Genomic DNA, 22,312 nt, shown 5'->3' on the forward strand with positions numbered 1-22,312 from the left:
TTTGTTGTTGTTATTCTGTCTCTCACTGTCCAAATAAACCTACCATTAAAATTATAGACTGATCATTTCTTTGTCAGTGGGCAAACGTACAAAATCAGCAGGGGATCAAATACTTTTTTCCCTCACTGTAAATCATACAGTCAAATATTGTTTGATAGATTCTAAAGTACATCAAAAAGTAATTATTTCCTTTTCATTTGGTGTTATGTAATCTATGCAAACTAAAAGACAAAAATAAAGAGAATACACATGGATTAATAAAATAATCATTTAAATAAAATTACTTTAATCACTACGCACAACTTAATATTTTCAATACTCAGTTCAGTTGTTCCCTTTGTTCATGGAAGTGTCCAAATGAATAACTTAATTCAAGACATATCTACATGAAGAGAAGAACCAAAAATATTAGTAGTGCTTTTGGGGAGTTTTTTTATAGCATATCTACTATTTTCTTACCATTTTGTGTTTTGAAGTTGTTGTATATGTTTTAAATTTATTTGAATAGTTATATTTATTATTTTCTTTTTCAAGACATACACAACACATGTAAACACAGAAAAGGAAAAAGGTGACGTGACCAGGAGTATATAAAAACAGAAAAACAAGGAGACAAATACAGCAGTTAAGCAAACAAACAATACATACAAACATACATGGAAAGATAAAGCTAATTAATGAAGCATCATTAACTGGAATATAATAATTGTAGTAGTAATTGTAATAATTGCAGTAGTAATAACAACAGTAATAATCTGAACAATTATATTGTTAAAAAGCAGAATGAATTAACCCCATTTCACTTTCCATTGTCTTTCATATTTTCAATCAAAAGGGCAAGAATCAATTCCAGTTCCTTCTTGTCTCTGCTACACCAATCACTCCTCTATTGCGTGCCTAGATATACATTTCAAAAGTGTCAATCAGAGTCTGATGGGGTTAGCATCGTTAGATTGTGGAGCTTTTTGAGAGGATATGTGAGTGTTTTGAAGCGGAGTGCAGGCTAAAAGCAGTGGCTTTTTGGGGAAAGGTTGGGCAACAATCTATAAAACCATTGGTCTATACAATGTAATACTTTCTCTTTCCATGTCCAGTTTTCCTCTTCATTTCCTCTTTGTTGGGTAACATCCATGTCCATCAAAGTCATTGGTGTTTCCTCTCCCTACTTGTCAACCACGTGCCCAGATTGTAGTTATAAACAGGTCTCCAAGCTGTGCAATGGGCTGGCGGGGCGGCAGAGAGAAGCAGTTGGTAGTCTTGCATCTTTTGGGTTCAGATGATCTCCATTCTCAGCGTCAGCAGCAGCAGTGGCGTTGTTGTTGCAGTTGAGTGTAACGGGGAGGCTCTGCTGGCGGTAGGGGGCGGGACGGGAGGCGGAGCGGCAGCGAGGGGGAAGCTGAGGGGGCTGGGCAGGGGGAGGTGCTTGACGAAAAGCCAGGCGAACTTTGTTGCAGTCTGAGCGCTCTGATTCTTCGGTTTCAATGTCTGTCTCGTCAATCAAGGGGATGTTGTGGACCAAGTCACTGATGAGAAATTCCGGGTGTGCCATGAAGTCGTGGATGGAGTTCTTGGATTCCGGCTTCTCAATGCCCTCATAAAGTGGACTACGGAATGCTTTCACCACTCGGATCTATGTTGAGTTTTATATAATAATGGTCAAACAAGGGGAGAAATGCAGAAAGGAAAAGGGAATAGATGGGACAAACAATTGGAGAGAGATGTAGCATTTAAGTATTTAAAAGCATCACAGTGGCAGAATTATTTGGCTGAACTGACCTGAAAAAGTTATGAAAAAATCCAACTTTTGAATCTTCTGAAAATTCGACTAAATGTTAGATAAATTCTAAATAAAAGGTGTTATCGTACAGTAGTAGGCTTGCCTGGGCGTGGGGAGGTGTACCTCTTTCTGTCCAATAAGGTCATTCCTAGATATTATATTTGTCCATTTAGGGGACACCTTTTGCTCAAGAACTTGCCCAGAGGCAAAAGTTCTGTAGAGCCTCTTTAAAGGCAATCAATTACCTATGAGTTTCACTGACCTGATAAAACCTACTGTATGTGTACAATATGTACATGTCCACTTTGGATTACTCTGTAACTTTAAAGTAAATGAGGGAAAGTAAAACAAATGAAAACTGAAATAACGACTTAAGTAAAACTTAGTGTTGTCAGTTCAATATAAGATATTTAAAATTAATCAAATATTAATTGATGGATATACAACATTGTCTGACACACACACACACACACACACACACACACACACACACACACACACACACACACACACACACACACACACACACACACACACACACACACACACACACTCAAACATATAAACATTTTTCTACTGAACTCTGAACTTGCATACGGGACAAGTGAAACAAGTAGAACACAGAGCATGGGATTCAGATCAGTTCAAAAACCAAACAACAACTGACATGCCAAGACTGATCATGTGAGAGCCTCATTTACTGCCATGCTGTAAAAGAAACACATTCAAGGTGGTCGTGCATGAGCTTGTCCTGGTGCAAACGAAAATGGGTGTAGTTGGATAACATATTGTTTGGGTGATGCAACGTCCAATGAGCCATAATGCAGCTACCAGTTAAGCTAAGTGAACATCACCCACAATACAGACCAGTCACAGTAATCACAGGCTTCTGTAGACTTGATGAGTAATGTTGTTATATCACTGTAAAAGTTGTTCAAATTTACTCTGTAAATTTGGGGGTGGCTGTAAAAAAAAGCCCTTCCTTAACAGTGTATGTGAATAATTAGTTAAACTTCCAAAAAAGTATTACTGAAAGTGAAATGTATATTTCTATTGAACATCTTGAACGTGTACTTTTAAGTTATCTAGGGTATATCTAAACTCAGGTGTTTTAGATACAGTACAAACAAATGTAAGGTCATAAATGCAATCATCCAGCTCAGTACAAAAATGGCAATATAGTAGACAATAGATGTATTACATAAGGCACAATAGTCACCAGACTGGAATTGCCAGTGCTGTACAACAAATCATTACCTTCAATGTTAGAACAATTGTTTTAAAAACTGTTCCTCAAAATCACATTATACAGTGCCTTCGGAAAGTATTCAGACCCCATGATTTTTTCAAAATATATATATTTTTTTTTACAGCCTTATTGTAAAATGGATTAAATAGTTTGTTTCCCCTCATCAATCTACACACAATACCACATAATGACAAAGTGGAAATACGTTATTTACATAAGTATTCAGCCCCTTTGCTATGAGACTCGAAATTGAGCTCAGGTGCATCCTGTTTCCATTGATCATCCTTGAGATGTTTCTACAACTTGATTGGAGTCCACTTGTGGTCAATTGATTGGACATGATTTGGAAAGACACACCTGTCTATATAAGATCCCACAGTTGACAGTGCATGTCAGCGCAAAAACCAAGCCATTAGGTCGAAGCAATTGTCCGTAGAGCTCCGAGACAGGATAGGGGGAAGGGTACAAAAAAATGTCTGCAGCTTTGGAACCACCAAGACTGGAACCACCAAGACTCTTCCTAGAGCTGGCCGCCCAGCCAAACAGAGCAATTGGGGGAGAAGGGCCTTGGTCAGGGAGGTGACCAAGAACCTGATTGTCACTCTGACAGAGCCCTAGAGTTCCTCTGTAGAGATGGGAGAACCTTGCAGAAGGACAACCATCTCTGCAGCACCACCAATCAGGCCTTTATGGTAGAGTGGCCAGATGGAAGCCACTCCTCAGTAAAGGCACATGACAGCCTGCATGGAGTTTGCCAAAAGGCACCTAAAGACTCACAAACCATGAAAAACAAGACTCTCTGGTCTGATGAAACCAAGATTGAACTCTTTGGCCTGAATGCCAAGTGTCAAGTCTGGAGGAAACCTGGCACCATCCCTACGGTGAAGCATGGTGGGGATGTTTTTCAGCGGCAGAGACTAGACAGGACCGAGGGAAAGATGAACTGAGCAAAGTGCTGAGAGATCCTTGATGAAAACCTGCTCCAGAGCACTCAGGACCTCAGACTGGGGCGAAGGTTCATCTTCCAACAGGGCAACGACCCTAAGCACACAGCCAAGACAACGTAGGAGTGGCTTCGGGACAAGTCTCTGAATGTCCTTGAGTGGCCCAGCCAGAGCCCAGACTTGAACCTGATCGATCATATCTGGAGAGACATGAAAATAGCTGTGCAGCAACGCTCCCCATCCATCCTGACCGAGTATAAGAGGATCTGCTGAGAAAATGGGAGTAACTCCCCAAATACAGGTGTGCCAAGCTTGTAGCGTCGTACGCAAGAAGACTCAATGCTGTAATTTCTGCCAAAGGTGCTTCAACAAAGTGTCCGAATACTTACAGTACCAGTCAAAAGTTTGGACACACCTACAAATTTTAATATAATATTGAAGACATCAAACTATGAAATAACACACATTTTTAATTTTTGATAAATTAGCAACAATTTCTAAAAACCTGTTTTTGATTTGTCATTATGGGGTATTGTGTGTAGATTGATGAGGGGGAATAAACGATTTAATACATTTTAGAATGAGACTGTGACATAACAAAATGTGGAAAAAGTCAAGGGGTCTGAATACTTTCTGCACTGTAAGGCACTGTAAGCATGGGAAAATCTACATTTGAAACATTTATGATGATACACCACCAGTTGTTCTGTGTCCAGCCACCACATACCCATCTCCTTGTACAAAAAGAATAAGAAGTGATGGGTTATTCATCCACTCAAAGTCAGCACCCATTCACACAGAACTCAACATAGGTCTTAATAGGCCTTATGGTAAGCTTGCTTTAATATTGTTAATGAGGAAAACAATACATGAATAAATAGAATGTTTCTGTAATGACTATGGCTGGTCCTAAATGGTAAAGAGATGCACATATTGTGAAGTATAATAAAATAATAATAATGCATTCATTCCCACAGAGCAAATAAGTGTGTGAACATGAATGCAATCATATTCTGTTGCGATGGGCACTACAGGCTGAATCCTAACTTGAGATACACGTGAGTAACTAAAACCCTTGTTTAAATCATGCACTGATATAAAAAGGGATATTCGTGTGAAAGTCTGAGTTTTGGGCGAGCATTAGAAATTATACTTAGGTCCTTATTCCTATTTGCTCAGTGGACTGTACCTCAGCATGCACAAACAATATGATTTGTTTGTTCATTCCTGCAGCAAGCATAGCCACAAAGACCCATTTCTTCAGCAAGGACCTCTAAAAAGACCAACCTTTGTAGCAAGCACAACCCAAAAAAACATTCTAAATGTGAAAATGACCACAAAGATCTTGCACAAGAAGCGACATGACCCAATAACATTGTTGTGATGAGGGAGTCAGGCAACACAGAGACACTGTTAAGGTTGACTTGTGCTGATTTGTTTTTCCAATGAGCTGTTTGTTCCCATAAAGTAAATTATTTAGAAAATAAATAATTATTATGTGCCCTCTGAATTCATGTCCCCTTGTGAAAATTGTAAACTTTCGAGTATAGTGCCCGCAATGGTCAATAAAACACTACAGCTGTTGAAAATGAACTATTACTCAAGTCAATGTATTCCCTTGGTTCTTTCAAATGGGCCACTTAAAGTTCTCTCAAGGAGCTGGATGGAAAAACAGAAGAAGATGAGAAGGCCTGTTTTATTGTGGTGGAGTATGAATCCCATGGTCACTTCAGACTTATTGAATTACACTAAACAATTTACGCAAGTCAGGGTTAGGCTCAATTCATTTTCACTCAGTCAATTCAGGGAATTAAATGGCAATTCTATTCATGAATTGGTCAAACTATTCTCAGTGAAGATAATGGACCATCCATCAATGTACACAGTATGATTAAGAGGAAACAATGAGAACTATCTATAAAGCTGAACAGCAAAACAATTAAGTAAAAGACACGCTGAACAATGCAAATTCAGAAATAGAAGCTAGTGTTCCTACATTCAGATGTCTACTAACCTTCCTAACATACAGAACAATCTGTGGCTGTTTATAAGAGAAATTAGCAAATCAAAAAGTCCTCAAAGGAAATGATAATAGGCAAAGTGCACAACACTTAATGGTCTGTTTTTGAATATGGGTTGGACGAATGCCTCGGTATTGCATTATACCAAATGCTGCAATGCAACCTCCAAAGGAAATGGAGACATTTGACATAACTGCATGCAACAGATATATGGCGTGTCTTGCCCTTCAATTATGGTGTATTTTGCCATATGTAAGCTGTCAGTTAAACTGAACTGAAGTTAGCTGTCAGTCAAACTGTGTAGAAGTGAAACCGAAACTTAAGTTAAGGCATTCATTCTAAGTGGTTAAAATGTTAGGGTTAAGGTTTGGGATAGGGTTAAAACAGAAAAAATAAAACAAGATTGAACCCGCAATGCTTGGAGCTGTAGTTTCCAGTTTAAGCCCACCCTCAACCCATCATTGACTTATCTTAATGGAAACATATAATTGAATGATCTCAATGGAATAAGATAATCTGTATGTTTTATAAGAAAAGAAAACAACAACAAAAATGAACTGTAATAATCAGTTAGAGTTGGCCTATGTTAGGAAATAGAAAGGAAATAAAACTACTTCCTTCATGAGATGCAGAACCTACAATGAGAGAGAATGAAAAAGACCAAGTAAAATGAGGATAGTTATTTGTACAAAGCAACACTGCAGATCCTATTTTGGCAGTCTGATCGAACCTAGGGACAGAGAAAGATTTGTATTGGTAGGGTGACCAAACAGTAACATCTTAGAAATGTCACTGTTTCAGGCTTACACTCGAAGGTTTACAACTGTCTAGAAGTGCACAAACCCAAAATACATGTTCTTTTTTTTCTTATATCTTTTGTGTCTTTTTTTACCTTGATTTGCCATTTAAGAAATTCTTTAAAATTGGCATTGTTGTAATGCTCTGAATAAAATTCGTATCTCTTTGAAAATTAAACATATGTATCGTCACAAATCTGATAAAACCATAGGAGCATACAGACAGTCTGCTCTGGGCAGTTTAAAACACGATTGATCACAGACTGCATCAAGCCAAACAAAGCAGCAAGATGAAGAAATAGATTAAGGCCAGGATTAAATCAGATCAGCGGTAACCCACATTAGCCAACAAACTCTTGTTTAGGCCGGGTAAGAGGTATAACTACGGTATGAGCTGTCAAATTGGTGAGCTGCTGCTCTTGTGGACATTGTCAAAAGACACTACCGTCTGTCATGCCCTGATCTGTTTCACCTGTCTCCACCCCCCTCCAGGTGTCACCCATCTTCCCCATTATCCCCTGTGTATTTATACCTGTGTTCTCTGTTTTTCTGTTGCCAGTTCATCTTGTTTGTTCAAGTCAACCAGCATTGAGAACTACCTATAAAGCTGAACAGCAAAACAATTAAGTAAAAGACACGCTGAACAATGCAAATTCAGAAATAGAAGCTAATGTGGGATCTGTTTCACCTGTCCTTGTGATTGTCTCCACCCCCCTCCAGGTATCACCCATCTTCCCCATTATCCCCTGTGTATTTATACCTGTGTTCTCTGTTTGTCTGTTGCCAGTTCGTCTTGTTTGTTCAAGTCAACTAGCGTTTTGTGCCTCAGCTGCTGCTTTTTCCAGTCTCTCTTTTATCGCCCTCCTGGTTTTGACCCTTGCCTGTCCTGACTCTGAGCCCGCCTGCCTGACCACTCTGCCTACCCTTGACCCTGAGCCTGCCTGCCAACCTGTACCTTGTCCCCCTCTGGATTATCAACTCCTGCCTGCCTTGACCTGTTGTTTGCCTGCCCCTGCTGTTGCAATAAACATTGTTACTTCTACACAGTCTGCACTTGGGTCTTACCCGAAACCTGATACCGTCGTTCACTAAAATGTTAGTAGTTCAAAATATTGATATAACGTGTAGACTCTATTGATGATAGAAATAATTACACTTGAATGTAAAATCTTTCAAAAAACTGTTTACAAAAGGCACCTGGCTACGTTCTCCTTATTTTTGCAGTCAAAAAGCATAAATGAGGAAACATTTTCAGAACTATGAAATTCTCATACATAAAAAATATAGGCTATAATTAATCAAAAAAGAATACAGTGGCTTGCGGAACTATTCAGCCCCCTTGGCATTTTTCCTATTTTGTTGCCTTACAACCTGAAATGAAAATGGTTTTTTTTGGGGGGGGGGGGGGGTTGTATCAATTGATTTACACAACATGCCTACCACTTTTAAGAAAAAAACTGAAAACTTTAGCGTGCATAACTATTAACCCCCCCCCCCCCCCCCCCCCCCATTTTCATCTGACCAGAGTACCTTCTTCCATATGTTTGGGGTCTCCCACATGCCTTTTGGTGAACACCAAACATGTTTGCTTATTTTTTTCTTTAAGAAATTGATTTTTTCTGGCCACTCTTCCGTAAAGCTCAGCTCTGTGGAGTGTACGGCTTAAAGTGGTCCTATGGACAGATACTCTAGTCTCCGCTGTGGAGCTTTGCAGCTCCTTCAGGGTGATCTTTGGTCTCTTTGTTGCCTCTCTGATTAATGCCCTCCTTGCCTGGTCTGTGAGTTTTGGTGGGCGGCCCTCTCTTGGCAGGTTTGTTGTGGTGCCATATTCTTCCATTTTTGAATAATGGATTTAATGGTGCTCTGTGGGATGTTCAAAGTTTCAGATATTTTTTTTATAACCCAATCCTGATCTGTACTTCTCCACAACTCTGTCCCTAACCTGTTTGGAGAGCTCCTTGGTCTTCATGGTGCCGCTTGATTGGTGGTGTGGCAGACTCTGGGGCCTTTCAGAACAGGTGTATATATACTGAGATCATGTGACACTTAGATTGCACACAGGTGGACTTAATTAGTTAAATAATGTGACTTCTGAAGGTAATTGGTTGCACCAGATCTTATTCAGGGGCTTCATAGCAAAGGGGGTGAATACATATGCATGCACCACTTTTCCGTTTTTAATTTTTGGGAATTTTTTGAAACAAGTCATTTTTTTCATTTCACTTCACCAATTTGGACTATTTTGTGTATGTCCATTACATGACTCCAAATAAAAATCCATTTAAACTACAGGTTGTAATGCAACAAAATAGGAAAAACGCCAAGGGGGATGAATACTTTTGCAAGGCACTGTACATAAATAATAATAAATAAATATTTTAATTTATGGGTTCATTTAATACAGCTGGCCAGCTAATATCACGCTTGAAGAAGCGAAGTAGCCTATACATAATTACAAAGACAAACGAGTATACAGCCTGACATTGCGGCACTCGAACAAGAGCTATGCGGTTGTCGGCTAGCGGGGATCTGATTGAATCCTGGCCTAAGATCATGAGGTAGTAGTGAAAAGGAGGTAGAGAAATGTAATATTAAATTAACAAATAATAAAACCACAAATATACACATAGACACACAGTCACTAAACGAATTAAAACATAATGGAGATAGAGATGGTAGATAAACCAGAACAAAGGAGGAAAACTCAAATGAAAAGGTCAGTTGGTCAGGCACCTCAGTGTTGACTCCCCCACGCCACAACACACACACAGACAAACACACATATCTTTGATGCTTAATTGCATTTCTGGGCAGGCAAAGGTCAATTTTCTACATACAACATGCTCATTTTGATGATGGTGAGTGGACTGTTTTTTGTTGTGTGCCGTTAATGGATGGCAGAAACTCACTCCCAGGCGCACCAGTTGCATTGGCAGTGGAGAGAACTACGTGAGTGGGAGTAGAAATATTGGTTACGTCATGGAGTTGGCTGAGAACTGAGGAGCGACGTCGCGCAGCACCCTGAAAGGAACCACTTCTCTTGAAGGTACTCACTACCTCCATCTGTTGGAGAGAAAGGGAGGATATTACAGAGAGGACATGACAGTCTTGAAGTACCTCATGTCAGTTGGTAGGGGGCCCTGTGGGGCATATTGGAGAGCTATGAAAGCAACAGGCAGAATGAATCAAGGGATGGTATAGTAGAACTTTTAGTTTTGTAGAGTTCATGTTCCACTATGAAGGTATCAAAAGCATGTATTAGATACAAAAAGGCATTTTAAAAGAAAATCTAAGTATGTTTTAAATCAATGATGTTGCCCCCTAAACATGGACTGGTAATGTTAATTATTGTATTTAGCACTACATCAGTATCATATGTCACACCTAGAGGTTGGTTTGAGTAAGAGACAGGCTACAATTAGAACTCTTGTAATATATTTAATATACTTGTTGTTAGGATTATTAGGTATGATCATTGAAGAATTTTCTGTGTAACAGTGACGAGGACTAACGATACATAAAAAATAAAGACAGAAACTGTGATAATCGCAATGACATGAGGATGAAGGATAAAAAGTGAGAAATATGACCATGAGATGTAATCAAAATTACTCTGATAGGTTACAATAGAGATTATTATATTTCAATAAATATAGGAAAACAAAGTGTGGTGAAATAAATTAAGGCATCAAATGGTGAAGAAAGAGAGACACAAATTAACAGAGATAAGTCGGGCAAGCAGAAAAGACTCTTCGTAGGACAGTACAGCACATACCAGAGCCCTTGTTAGGGAAAGACAAGGGACAGAGAATGGTGGAGCCCAATGCACTGTACCTGAGTCTGAATACGATTGAGGCCCCGGAACCAGAGGATCTGCCCTCGACGTAGCTCCCTCTCAGCATGGTCAATCTCTTGCTCATCATCTGCCATGTCATCATCAATCATCTCTTCCTTACCCAGCGCATGACCCGCTTCCTTCAGACAGGGCAGGCGGCTGGTAGGCACCGTGGTGATGAGCTGTTGGGGTCAGGGGTCAGCGTTAGTTGACGAGCAGAAGAACACAACTTCCGTTTCGGTCTGGTTGGTCCTAGCAAGTCCTTGTGTCAAAGCCAACTGAAGACTGGGTTATGGATATGTGGGTTTGTCTATGTCAAAGGTCTTAATTGTGTCTTGACACAAAACCACTGGAGAACCACAGATTGGTTAACACATTCACACAACATTAACTCCAGCATAAGTACCTGTCCCCACAGCAACTCTCCTACTCCCACGAGCAGACACCACAGCCACTGCTCCACATTGAGCGGTGTGCAGCTGAAAGGTTTCCCCCCAAACTGCACAATCACAAACTGTACAGAACAAGACACAAGACGAGCGAGATATGATCACAAAAAGTGGTTGCCATTGGTTAGCACAACATACATGTATCATATATCCTGTGAGACAATAATTAAGTAGTCAATATTATTAGGTATATGTCATGGTTGAATAACATTACTAGGGTTGCTATAATGTAAAGGGAAAACAACGTATAAAAAGTAAACGCTTGTGGTCCTCTCACCTGCATTAAAAAAGTCCCCAGCACAATACTGCAGAAAATAGGGTTGTGGAATATGCCGTCGAAAACATTCCTTTCACCGTGGATCTTGCGGGCGTTGATCTCGTTGAACAGTTGCATGAGCACAAAGGTGTTGAAAATGATCGTGTAGTGCTCGGAGGGGGGAGAGTGCAGAGGGGCGTTGCGTCCGCTATCAATGTTGAAGATCTTTTCTCCTGAGATGGAGAGGAACACAAAAAGGATAAGCAAACAATAGAAAGAGACACATGTAGTCAATATATATTTTGTAGTTAAAGGGATAGCGCAAGATTCGGAAAATTAAGCTGTCTTGCTACTTACCCAAAGTCAGATGAAGTCATGGATACCATTTTCTATGTCTCTGCGTGCAGTTTGAAGGAAGTTGACGGTAGTTTCTACTTCCAGTGATTACGTTAACGCTAGTTAGCATTGGCACGCAAAACTACCTACAACTTCCTTCATACTGAACGCAAAGACGTAAAAATGGTATCCATGAGTTCATCTGACTGGATAAGTAGCAAAACACACTATCCCTTTAATGGCAAGCAAAGGTATACTAAATGATCATGTAAAATACTATGAGCTAAATAGAGCACCACAGTTCTATGACTGTTTTTCTTCAACCTTCTTGTTCCTCACTATTGCCATTACCTACACCCCACTCCCCCTTTCCCCACCTCCACCTGCAGCCCCCCTCCACTTCCTCCCATTGTCTCCATTCTCCTCCCACTTCCAGTCTCTCTCCTCCTCCCTTGTGTGTACCCGCAAACAGCAGGGTGAAGATGATGGTGAGCTGGTAGATGGCATGGCCCAGGATGTTCTTCATCATGGTGCGGGAGATGAGGGGGTTGTTGCGGCCGTAAGGCTTCCTCAGGAGCAGGGACTCAGTGGGCGGCTCGGTGGCTAAGGCCAGGGAGGCAAAGGTGTCCATGATCAGGTTCACCCACAACATCTGGACAGCCTTCAGAGGAGAGTCCTGAAGGGAGGAGAAAGAGAGGAGGGGGTTGGGACATGCAAGGAGAGAGGGAGAAAGAGGTAGAGAGAGGGGGAAGGAAAGAGGCAGAGGGAGAAGTAAAAAGAGAAACAGCAAGAGAGAGAGGTAAGGAGAGAAGGAGAGAGAAAAAGAGGTAGTAGATATAATTTTAATTCATTTTGCTTCAAAGCTTGTTTGGAATGTCCACAGACCGTTACCTACATCTTAGATCATTTACTACAGTTACTTAAATGGTCAATTTGGATTTTACACAACAGTGAATTGTGTTGTGGTGTGCTGTGGTGTGGTGTGCTGTGCTATGGTGTGTGACAGTCAGAGATGGAGTGAGTACCTGTGTGATACAGGCGCCGGTGAAGGCCACGATGACAGCCACCACGTTGACAGTGAGCTGGAACTGGAGAAACTTGGAGATGCTGTCATAGACGTTACGTCCCCACATGACTGCCTTCACAATGCTAGAGAAGTTGTCATCAGTCAGGATGATGTCAGAGGCTTCCTTGGCTACGTCAGTACCAGCGATGCCCTACACAGAGCCCAAAAAATTATCCACTTTAAATTAACCCCCCCTGCTTGCACAAGTCTCACATAAAAAAACATGTCACTAATACCTATGTATGTGCATGATAGTTACATAGCCGTAAGTACTATGTTAGAACTAATGTAACAATACCACAGTACATACCATGCCTATGTAACTACAATGTAAATAGGTAAGGAAATGTATTATTAAAGTGATCCTCCAAAGGTCTTGCATAATATCACACAGTAGTTTTGAAAGCAGTGCTCACGAGCCAAAACTGGTCCCTGAAAATTGTGCACAATTGTGTACTACATCAACCATTTTGTATGATACGTTACAAATTTGTAAGTGCTTATGATCCTGGACTGCAACTTTAAGTGTGGGACTTAATATTTTCCCAAAGTTACTAAAATGACTAAAGATTTGCCATCCTCATCATCATCATCATGATGTCTCACCATGGCAAAGCCAACATCGGCCTTCTTCAGGGCGGGTCCGTCGTTTGTCCCGTCCCCTGTCACAGCCACTACCTGCCGCTGTTCCAGTACGGTGCTGTCTATGATGCCTGCAGGGAGATTAAGGTCTCATTGGAAATGCTGCAGTTGCATGGTTTACAAACGGTTTACAAAAGAATACTGTAGCTTTGATTGTAGAATCTCTGACCCACCTTTGACCAGTGTATGTTTGTCTGTAGGTGAGGACCTAGCCAGAACTCTCAGTTTGGGCCAAACCTTATCAATGCGCTCCTGCTCAACCTGTAAGAAAGAAAGATTGGGTATCCACAGAAAATGTTGAGTCATGTAACACTATGTAAAACAAGCTAAGGAACTGAACCAGGGCACTTATATTTTTTTGTCAGTTAAAAAGTGTCAAACAATTCATGAATGATGAATTCTACCTCTCCTTTCTCATTTCTGATTCGTCGGTTGAATTCCTTCCCGTCTATACACAGGAAGTCATCCCCTGGCTGGATGATGCCACACTTGGCAGCGATGGCTCGTGCTGTGTTGATGTTGTCACCTGTCACCATGCGCACCGTGATACCTGCTCGCTGGCATTTCTTGATAGCATCTGGGACCTGGTTAGAAAAGACAGCTGGGTTTTGATAAAGCCTTGGCACACCCTCTTACTAGCTAATGTGCATGAAACTACAGCTTAATCACTGAATATTTACTACAATTATAACAATACCTATAATATCAGAAACGCAGAACTGAAACATTTTTAATTGCATCGGACACTTGATTATGTTCTGGGGGCAGATGTGTTAGAAAATATACTACAACAAGGAGTGAAATAGCCCCCCCCCCCTCTGTATCCTTATGGCAAGTCTATGGTCCAAATGTCCACTCCCCTTCCGAAACTCTAAAAATGCGAACACCTGCGACAAAGTTCCTTGTTAGTCGTCGCATCCCAGTCTGTTGACAGACGCTACGATACTATTTATTATGTATGTTACGTGTGAGATTACAATACCTATACCTAACTATGCCTATCTATACCTATACCTGACTACACCTATACCTGACTATACCTATACCTAACTACACCTATCTATACCTAACTATACCTATCTATACCTATACCTAACTATGCCTATCTATACCTATACCTAACTATGCCTATACCTAACTACACCTATACCTGACTATACCTATACCTAACTATGCCTATCTATACCTATACCTGACTATACCTATACCTAACTATACCTATACCTAACTATGCCTATACCTAACTATGCCTATCTATACCTATACCTAACTATACCTATACCTAACTATACCTATACCTAACTATGCCTATCTATACCTATACCTAACTATACCTATACCTAACTATACCTATACCTAACTATGCCTATACCTGACTATACCTATACCTAACTATACCTATACCTAACTATACCTATACCTAACTATGCCTATCTATACCAATACCTGACTATACCTATACCTAACTATACCTATACCTAACTATACCTATACCTATACCTAACTATGCCTATCTATACCTATACCTAACTATACCTATTCCTATACCTAACTATGCCTATCTATACCTATACCTGACTATACCTATACCTAACTATACCTATACCTAACTATACCTATACCTATACCTAACTATGCCTATCTATACCTATACCTGACTATACCTATTCCTAACTACACCTATACCTAACTATACCTATACCTAACTATACCTAACTACACCTATACCTAACTACACCTATACCTAACTATACCTATCTATACCTATTCCTAACTATACCTATACCTAACTACACCTATACCTATCTATACCTATTCCTAACTATACCTATACCTAACTATACCTATACCTAACTACACCTATACCTAACTACACCTATACCTAACTATACCTATCTATACCTATTCCTAACTATACCTATACCTAACTATACCTATCTATACCTATTCCTCACTATACCTATACCTAACTACACCTATACCTAACTACACCTATACCTAACTATACCTATCTATACCTATTCCTAACTATACCTATACCTAACTATACCTATTCCTAACTATACCTATTCCTAACTACACCTATACCTAACTACACCTATACCTAACTATACCTAACTACACCTATACCTAACTATACCTATCTACACCTATACCTAACTATACCTAACTATACCTATCTATACCTATACCTAACAACACCTATTCCTAACTATACCTATACCTAACTACACCTATACCTAACTATACCTAACTATACCTATTCCTAACTATACCTATACCTAACTACACCTATACCTAACTACACCTATACCTAACTACACCTATACCTAACTATACCTATCTACACCTATTCCTAACTATACCTATACCTAACTACACCTATTCCTAACTACACCTATACCTAACTACACCTATACCTAACTACACCTATACCTAACTATACCTATCTACACCTATTCCTAACTATACCTATACCTAACTACACCTATACCTAACTATACCTATACCTGACTATACCTATACCTAACTACACCTATACCTAACTATACCTATACCTAACTATACCTATACCTGCTGTTTAACAATACCTGTTGTATACAATACCTGTTGTGTCACCCTGCTGTTCCAGTCCTTCCATAATGGCATGGGTCTTCCCACTCTAAACTTATTTATTCCTAAATTCATAACTATTTTACTTATTTAGACATTTATCTGCAGAATAACTCACTTGAAATGAAGAGCAAGAAACAGTCAATTGTCATACCTGTGGAAAAACTCAACTCCAAATCTCTACCTACATCTGTAAACAACTGCACCGCAATAGAGAGTCCCTCTGCGTAAGGTCTTGGTTACCTCTGGGCGGACAGGGTCCTCAATGCCCACCACGGTGATACAGATGAGGTTGCTGACGATGCCCGCCTCGTCCTCCCAGTCGGGCTCAGGGCTGGCTGGCAGGTCCTTGTAGGCCACGCAGATGGTGCGCAGGCCGTCGCAGGCCATGGGCTCGATCACCTTCTTCACCATCTCGTCCCTGTCCCGGGGGCGGAAACCTCGCGGATCTCCACCGCCAGCCATGATAGAGGAGCACCTGACAGACAGAGAGTCAGAACTATGGTTGCAAAGCTACCGGTAATTACAGGAAATGTATACTTGAATAACTTTTAAGTATTCATACAGTATATAGTATTCATTTTTTATATCTGTGTCCATATTTTCCATGAGCTACTAGTGAATAGACCATATGGTTCAAGAGAAAATAGCCGATTACATTAAAAAAAAAAATACATCTAATCAACAATGGCATTATTTTTTATTAACTATGCAACTTTTCCAACTATTTATTTTTTCACAACTGCCACCAGTTTGGCACCACAACATTTACAACAAAGACATATTGACACAGTAAAATAAATACAAGTCTGTAAAAAAATATATAAAGGATATTTTATGGTGGCATATGGTGGTATTCTCTAAATTCATGGTTTATACTTAGGATATTTTACACCTTTGTCATTCTATTTTAAATGTTATTTAAAAAATAATCTTATTAGATTATGTTATATATTGTACATATGATAAGGCCACTCAGAAGGCCAGAGATAATTACAGACACCAGTGACCATCTGAAGAACCTAAAAGGTCCACGAGATGTCCAGTGATAAATTCCTTAAAATCCTTGAAAGTTACCAAAATTGTGTTAGATACTGCTACTTTCCAGTAATATACCCTTCCTTTGATACCCTAGTCAGGACACAAGTCAGATGCTCTGTATGTTAGGGCACAATATTAATGTTAGTCGTTTTGTTTTGTTCATCAAACCTCATTCAAGGCTAACTTTATCTCGAGGCCACCACCACCACATTCTCTATCAAAGCTGTAACCTCAAATCAAATCCAACTTTATTTGTAAAGCCTCGGAGTCAGACTTACTTCTTGAGCAGGATCTCAGAGGCCCCCTTGCTGTAGAGGCGGAAGGATCCATCGGGCAACTGCACCACTGTGCTCATGGACTTGCGCACCGAGTTGAAGGTGTAGACCTTGTAGAGCTTCTCCTCAGGGATCTGTTCTCTCACGGGGGCATAGTCCCTCTTCAGGTCCAGGATGAAGCCAAGTAGGGCACACTCTGTCTTGTTGCCCACCTGCTTGGGTAGGCCTCCCTCCTTATCTGGGGGCTAATGGATAAAATATTAAGTTACTATTTCCCCCCCGCTCAACAGACTGGGCAAAATGAGTCTAAGACAAGAAGGAAAAGAAAAGGTAAGACGATAACATTTGTATGTAAATGTGTATGCAAATTTGTATGTACATTCTGAATTCTATGAATTGTTTTAGCTACTGTATGTTGTGCTGACATGAACAAAATGAGTTTCCATCCAAATGGCCAATAAAGATGTAAATGTCCAACTAAACTACACTGAATAAACAGAAAAAATAAATCTGTGTCCCGTTATCATTCCACGCTGCAGACATATGCCACAATAAAACTGTAGGAGAATTCAACAGTGTGCAGGTATCTACAGTATCTGTCTTTCACAATCCACCCTCTCACCATAATCTTGGAGGTGTAGGCGCTGTTGACAGCTATGGCGTTTACGAGTGTGTCCAGCACCATAGGATTCATCTGGTCAGGGTGTGGGACCCTGTGGAAGTGCTGGTCGCCCGCGTAGGCCTGCACCACGGTCATGCGGTTGGTAGTGAGGGTGCCCGTCTTGTCAGAGCAAATGGCCGTGGCATTGCCCATGGTCTCACAGGCATCTAGGTGGCGCACCAAGTTATTGTCCTTCATCATTTTCTATAGGGAAACAGGAGAAAACAGACAGAGAGGAATCTTACTGTTAGGCCTGAGAAACTACAATACAATTTCAGCTGCATGCACAATATATAGTGTAATCGCGCCTTGTTTTTGTCACATGGGGGATATTTGAGCAAAAATGCGATTTAACATGATTGTCACATAATGTCTGCTGCAACACACACACACACACACACACACACACACACAGCTTATTCCCCTCACCTTGACAGAGTAGGCAAGTGATATAGTGACAGCCAGTGGCAGCCCTTCAGGCACAGCCACCACCAGCACTGTGACGCCGATGATGAAGAACTTGACAAAGTACTGCACATAGACGGGTGTACACTCAGTGAGCCACTCCCGGCCCTGAACCACAAAGGTCTCGATCACAAAGTACATCACCAGGATGATCACTGTGATGGCTGACATGACCAGACCTGAGAAAGAGGACAGAAAATGTGAAGAGTTTGTCAGCAGTGTATGCACTACTAGCCACCTTGTGTATTCACAGGTCAAGTCAAAGTGAACAAGCAGGCCAGCAGAAAAGAGATTATGAATGCTGAATGCTTAGAGTCAGCCCTCACCTGCCTTCCCGATCTGCACGGCCAGTTTAGTGAGTTTGCCCTGGAGCACAGACTTCTCTTTTTTAGGCACGTTGCCCTTTTTCTTCTCTGCTTCCACCTCCCCTCCTTCAGCGCTCTTCAGGGGCTGCATCTCCATGGCAACGGCCTCATCCTGTTTCTTGGCTAAGGTTGGGGGTTGTCACAAAGTTAGGGAGTGGTTAGGATGGTTAGATGAATGTCAAAAGGTGTGGTGAGCGTTGCGGCACAAAATGGCTGCCGTGCTTCGCTCAGGTTGGTGCTACAGTATGCAACTGTAACATGGAGTGCCTCCTATAGGATTTTAAGCACTTTGAGACCTAATAAAAAGGCGCTGTATACATACAATCCATTATTATCACATTTACAGGTGCAGGTAAGATGTTTTCAACATATATCAAGAGATTGCTTCCATCTTATTCGAGAAGTAAAAATGTTCTATATAAATATTTGGTATAAATTATTACCTCATACCATCTGTTGTTTGTATAGTTCTCCAAATGCTTTATATATGGCAGCCTATTTGAAATGAGGGATGATTCATCTGCCTTGAAATCCCACTGTTTCTTACCTTTGTTCTGATTGTTTTCCAATGTCCCATCTTGCTTACCTGTGATTGAGTGAGAGAGAGATAAATATCTAGACTGATACAGCTGAACGTGACAGACATAATGCTGCATGGGAGGCAAACATGGCTCCCATTTTAACCCCCCTAAAGGAGTAAAAATTGAATGGGAAAATGAATAGACAAAATGAAAGTGACAGAAACATGTGAAGAAATTGCATGTTAAACATAATTTTCAAAATATGTTTACAGTTTGTATTTTTTCCCCAAATTACATTAGGGGCCCACAATTTCCCATGGAAGTCCCATGGAATATCTCTAGCAAATCCCTTCACCAATCTAACCAGTCTAGTAGGGGAAACACCTACCATTCGTGATGCTGATCTGTTTTGCTTCGACTGCAGGGGTATTATTGCCCTCTGACGGGATAGAGGTTTGGGATTTGAGATAGGGACAGGGACAATAAGAGATTTTATCAAATTAAGAGACAAAAACAATCAAATCACTAAAAAGAATGAGCAACAGAAACAACACAAACAGGGAATGGATAAAAATGAGTGAATGAGACCTCAGGAGCAGTAAATAAGTAAACCATTGCATCATATCTTTCTGTGGTCTACATTGAAGTTTGGTCCTAACCAGAGGCTTCCATGTCTGTGTAACCCCATCTCCATCTTGCTCTCCCTCTTTCCATTAAATTATTGATCGCTCTGCAGACTGCTATGCTTTTACTGGATATAATTATTAAACAGCTAGCTAGCTACCACTCTCTTCATATCAAGGAGAGGGAGACAGGGAGGAAAGTCTCTGCCCATGTACTGTAAATATACACTGTACAGCTCAGTGATGCTCTCTCTGCTCTCTCTTTCTCAGCAGAAGTAACATCCGGTCTTAAATGACTCACAGCTAAATGGAGCATCATTTCAACACACCTATTGAAACTGCCAATGCATGATTTATTTTCATTTTTATTTATTTGATACATACATGTCTCTGTGTATATACACAGTATAAGGAACAGACATTGCAAGTCAATCATATGTAAATACATCCGTGTACAGTATATACAGTGAGGGAAAAAAGTATTTGATCCCCTGCTGATTTTGTACGTTTGCCCACTGACAAAGAAATGATCAGTCTATAATTTTAATGGTAGGTTTATTTGAACAGTGAGAGACAGAATAACAACAAAAAAATCCAGAAAAACGCATGTCAAAAATGTTATACATTGATTTGCATTTTAATGAGGGAAATAAGTATTTGACCCCCTCTCAATCAGAAAGATTTCTGTCTCCCAGGTATCTTTTATACAGGTAATGAGCTGAGATTAGGAGCACACTCTTAAAGGGAGTGCTCCTAATCTCAGTTTGTTACCTGTATAAAAGACACCTGTCCACAGAAGCAATCAATCAGATTCCAAACTCTCCACCATGGCCAAGACCAAAGAGCTCTCCAAGGATGTCAGGGACAAGATTGTAGACCTACACAAGGCTGGAATGCGCTACAAGACCATCGCCAAGCAGCTTGGTGAGAAGGTGACAACAGTTGGTGTGATTATTCGCAAATGGAAGAAACACAAAAGAACTGTCAATCTTCCTCGGCCTGGGGCTCCATGCAAGATCTCACCTCGAGGAGTTGCAATGATCATGAGAATGGTGAGGAATCAGCCCAGAACTACACGGGAGGATCTTGTCAATGATCTCAAGGCAGCTGGGACCATAGTCACCAAGAAAACAATTGGTAACACACTACGCCGTGAAGGACTGAAATCCTGCAGCGCCCGCAAGGTCCCCCTGCTCAAGAAAGCACATATACATGCCCGTCTGAAGTTTGCCACTCAACATCTGAATGATTCAGAGGACAACTGGGTGAAAGTGTTGTGGTCAGATGAGACCAAAATGGAGCTCTTTGGCATCAACTCAACTCACCGTGTTTGGAGGAGGAGGAATGCTGCCTATGACCCCAAGAACACCATCCCCACCGTCAAACATGGAGGTGGAAACATTATGCTTTGGGGGTGTTTTTCTGCTAAGGGGACAGGACAACTTCACCGCATCAAAGGGACGATGGACGGGGCCATGTACCGTCAAATCTTGGGTGAGAACCTCCTTCCCTCAGCCAGGGCATTGAAAATGGCTCGTTGATGGGTATTCCAGCATGACAATGACTCAAAACACACGTCCAAGGCAACAAAGGAGTGGCTCAAGAAGAAGCACATTAAGGTCCTGGAGTGGCCTAGCCAGTCTCCAGAACTTAATCCCATAGAAAATCTGTGGAGGGAGCTGAAGGTTTGAGTAGTCAAAGGTCAGCCTTGAAACCTTAATGTCTTGGAGAAGATCTGCAAAGAGGAGTGGGACAAAATCCCTCCTGAGATGTGTGCAAACCCGGTGGCCAACAACAAGAAACGTCTGACCTCTGTGATTGCCAACAAGGGTTTTGCCACCAAGTACTAAGTCATGTTTTGCAGAGGGGTCAAATACTTATTTCCCTCATTAAAATGCAAATCAATTTATAACATTTTTGACATGCGTTTTTCAGTTTTTTTTTGTTGTTATTCTGTCTCTCACTGTTCAAATAAACCTACCATTAAAATTATAGACTGATCATTTCTTTGTCAGTGGGCAAATGTACAAAATCAGCAGGGGATCAAATACTTTTTTCCCTCACTGTATCCATATTAAGCATCCCTGCTATATGTGTTGAGATTCAAATGTAGGCTACTATATTTGCTTTTATACCAATGATAACAACATCTTAAGGACATTACACCTTCAGCATGTCTTATTATCTTACCTTTCTTGTCTTTCTTCTCCTCCTCTTGATCACCCTCTCCAGCCCCCAGTAGAGTGAAGATGATTCCAGTTTGAGAGTTGATCCCCACAGCAGTAACCAGCATCTTTCCAGAGCCTTCCATCACATGAGTTCCTAAGGGGACACAAAGATATAATTCATAAATAGGCATGGAAATAACTCACAGTT

At 40.7% G+C, this 22,312-nt stretch overlaps 1 protein-coding gene and 1 long non-coding RNA gene across 9 annotated transcripts in view; both read right to left on the reverse strand.

The window, feature by feature from the left end:
- Positions 1–495: 495 nt before the first annotated feature.
- Positions 496–22,312, reverse strand: part of LOC115165896 (plasma membrane calcium-transporting ATPase 3) — a 32,359-nt gene continuing 10,542 nt past the window's right edge. For 2 of the 8 annotated variants that reach the window (XM_029719371.1, XM_029719372.1), the window contains exons 6-23: positions 22,127–22,258; positions 19,702–19,752; positions 19,340–19,378; positions 18,754–18,915; positions 18,392–18,606; positions 17,924–18,166; positions 17,305–17,546; positions 16,229–16,463; positions 13,777–13,956; positions 13,546–13,633; positions 13,337–13,443; positions 12,690–12,881; positions 12,127–12,340; positions 11,350–11,561; positions 11,030–11,137; positions 10,623–10,805; positions 9,765–9,851; positions 496–1,630 (exon numbers count right to left, since the gene is read on the reverse strand). In XM_029719371.1, coding sequence (XP_029575231.1) covers positions 1,193–1,630; positions 9,765–9,851; positions 10,623–10,805; positions 11,030–11,137; positions 11,350–11,561; positions 12,127–12,340; positions 12,690–12,881; positions 13,337–13,443; positions 13,546–13,633; positions 13,777–13,956; positions 16,229–16,463; positions 17,305–17,546; positions 17,924–18,166; positions 18,392–18,606; positions 18,754–18,915; positions 19,340–19,378; positions 19,702–19,752; positions 22,127–22,258 — 3,128 coding nt within the window. In that variant the 3' untranslated portion in view covers positions 496–1,192. Of the gene's footprint in view, positions 1,631–9,142; positions 9,852–10,622; positions 10,806–11,029; positions 11,138–11,349; positions 11,562–12,126; positions 12,341–12,689; positions 12,882–13,336; positions 13,444–13,545; positions 13,634–13,776; positions 13,957–16,228; positions 16,464–17,304; positions 17,547–17,923; positions 18,167–18,391; positions 18,607–18,753; positions 18,916–19,339; positions 19,379–19,701; positions 19,753–22,126; positions 22,259–22,312 lie in introns of those variants that run through there. The other 6 variants (XM_029719376.1, XM_029719373.1, XM_029719374.1 and 3 more) reach the window with 6 other exon arrangements.
- On the reverse strand, positions 4,776–8,129 carry LOC115165898 (uncharacterized). Its single transcript, XR_003870250.1, has 2 exons — positions 7,388–8,129; positions 4,776–5,885 (listed from the first exon to the last, which is right to left on the reverse strand). It is a non-coding gene; the product is annotated as an uncharacterized LOC115165898 (long non-coding RNA).

Source organism: Salmo trutta, chromosome 28 (assembly GCF_901001165.1).
Source record: "Salmo trutta chromosome 28, fSalTru1.1, whole genome shotgun sequence".
Taxonomy (NCBI): Eukaryota; Metazoa; Chordata; class Actinopteri; order Salmoniformes; family Salmonidae; genus Salmo; species Salmo trutta.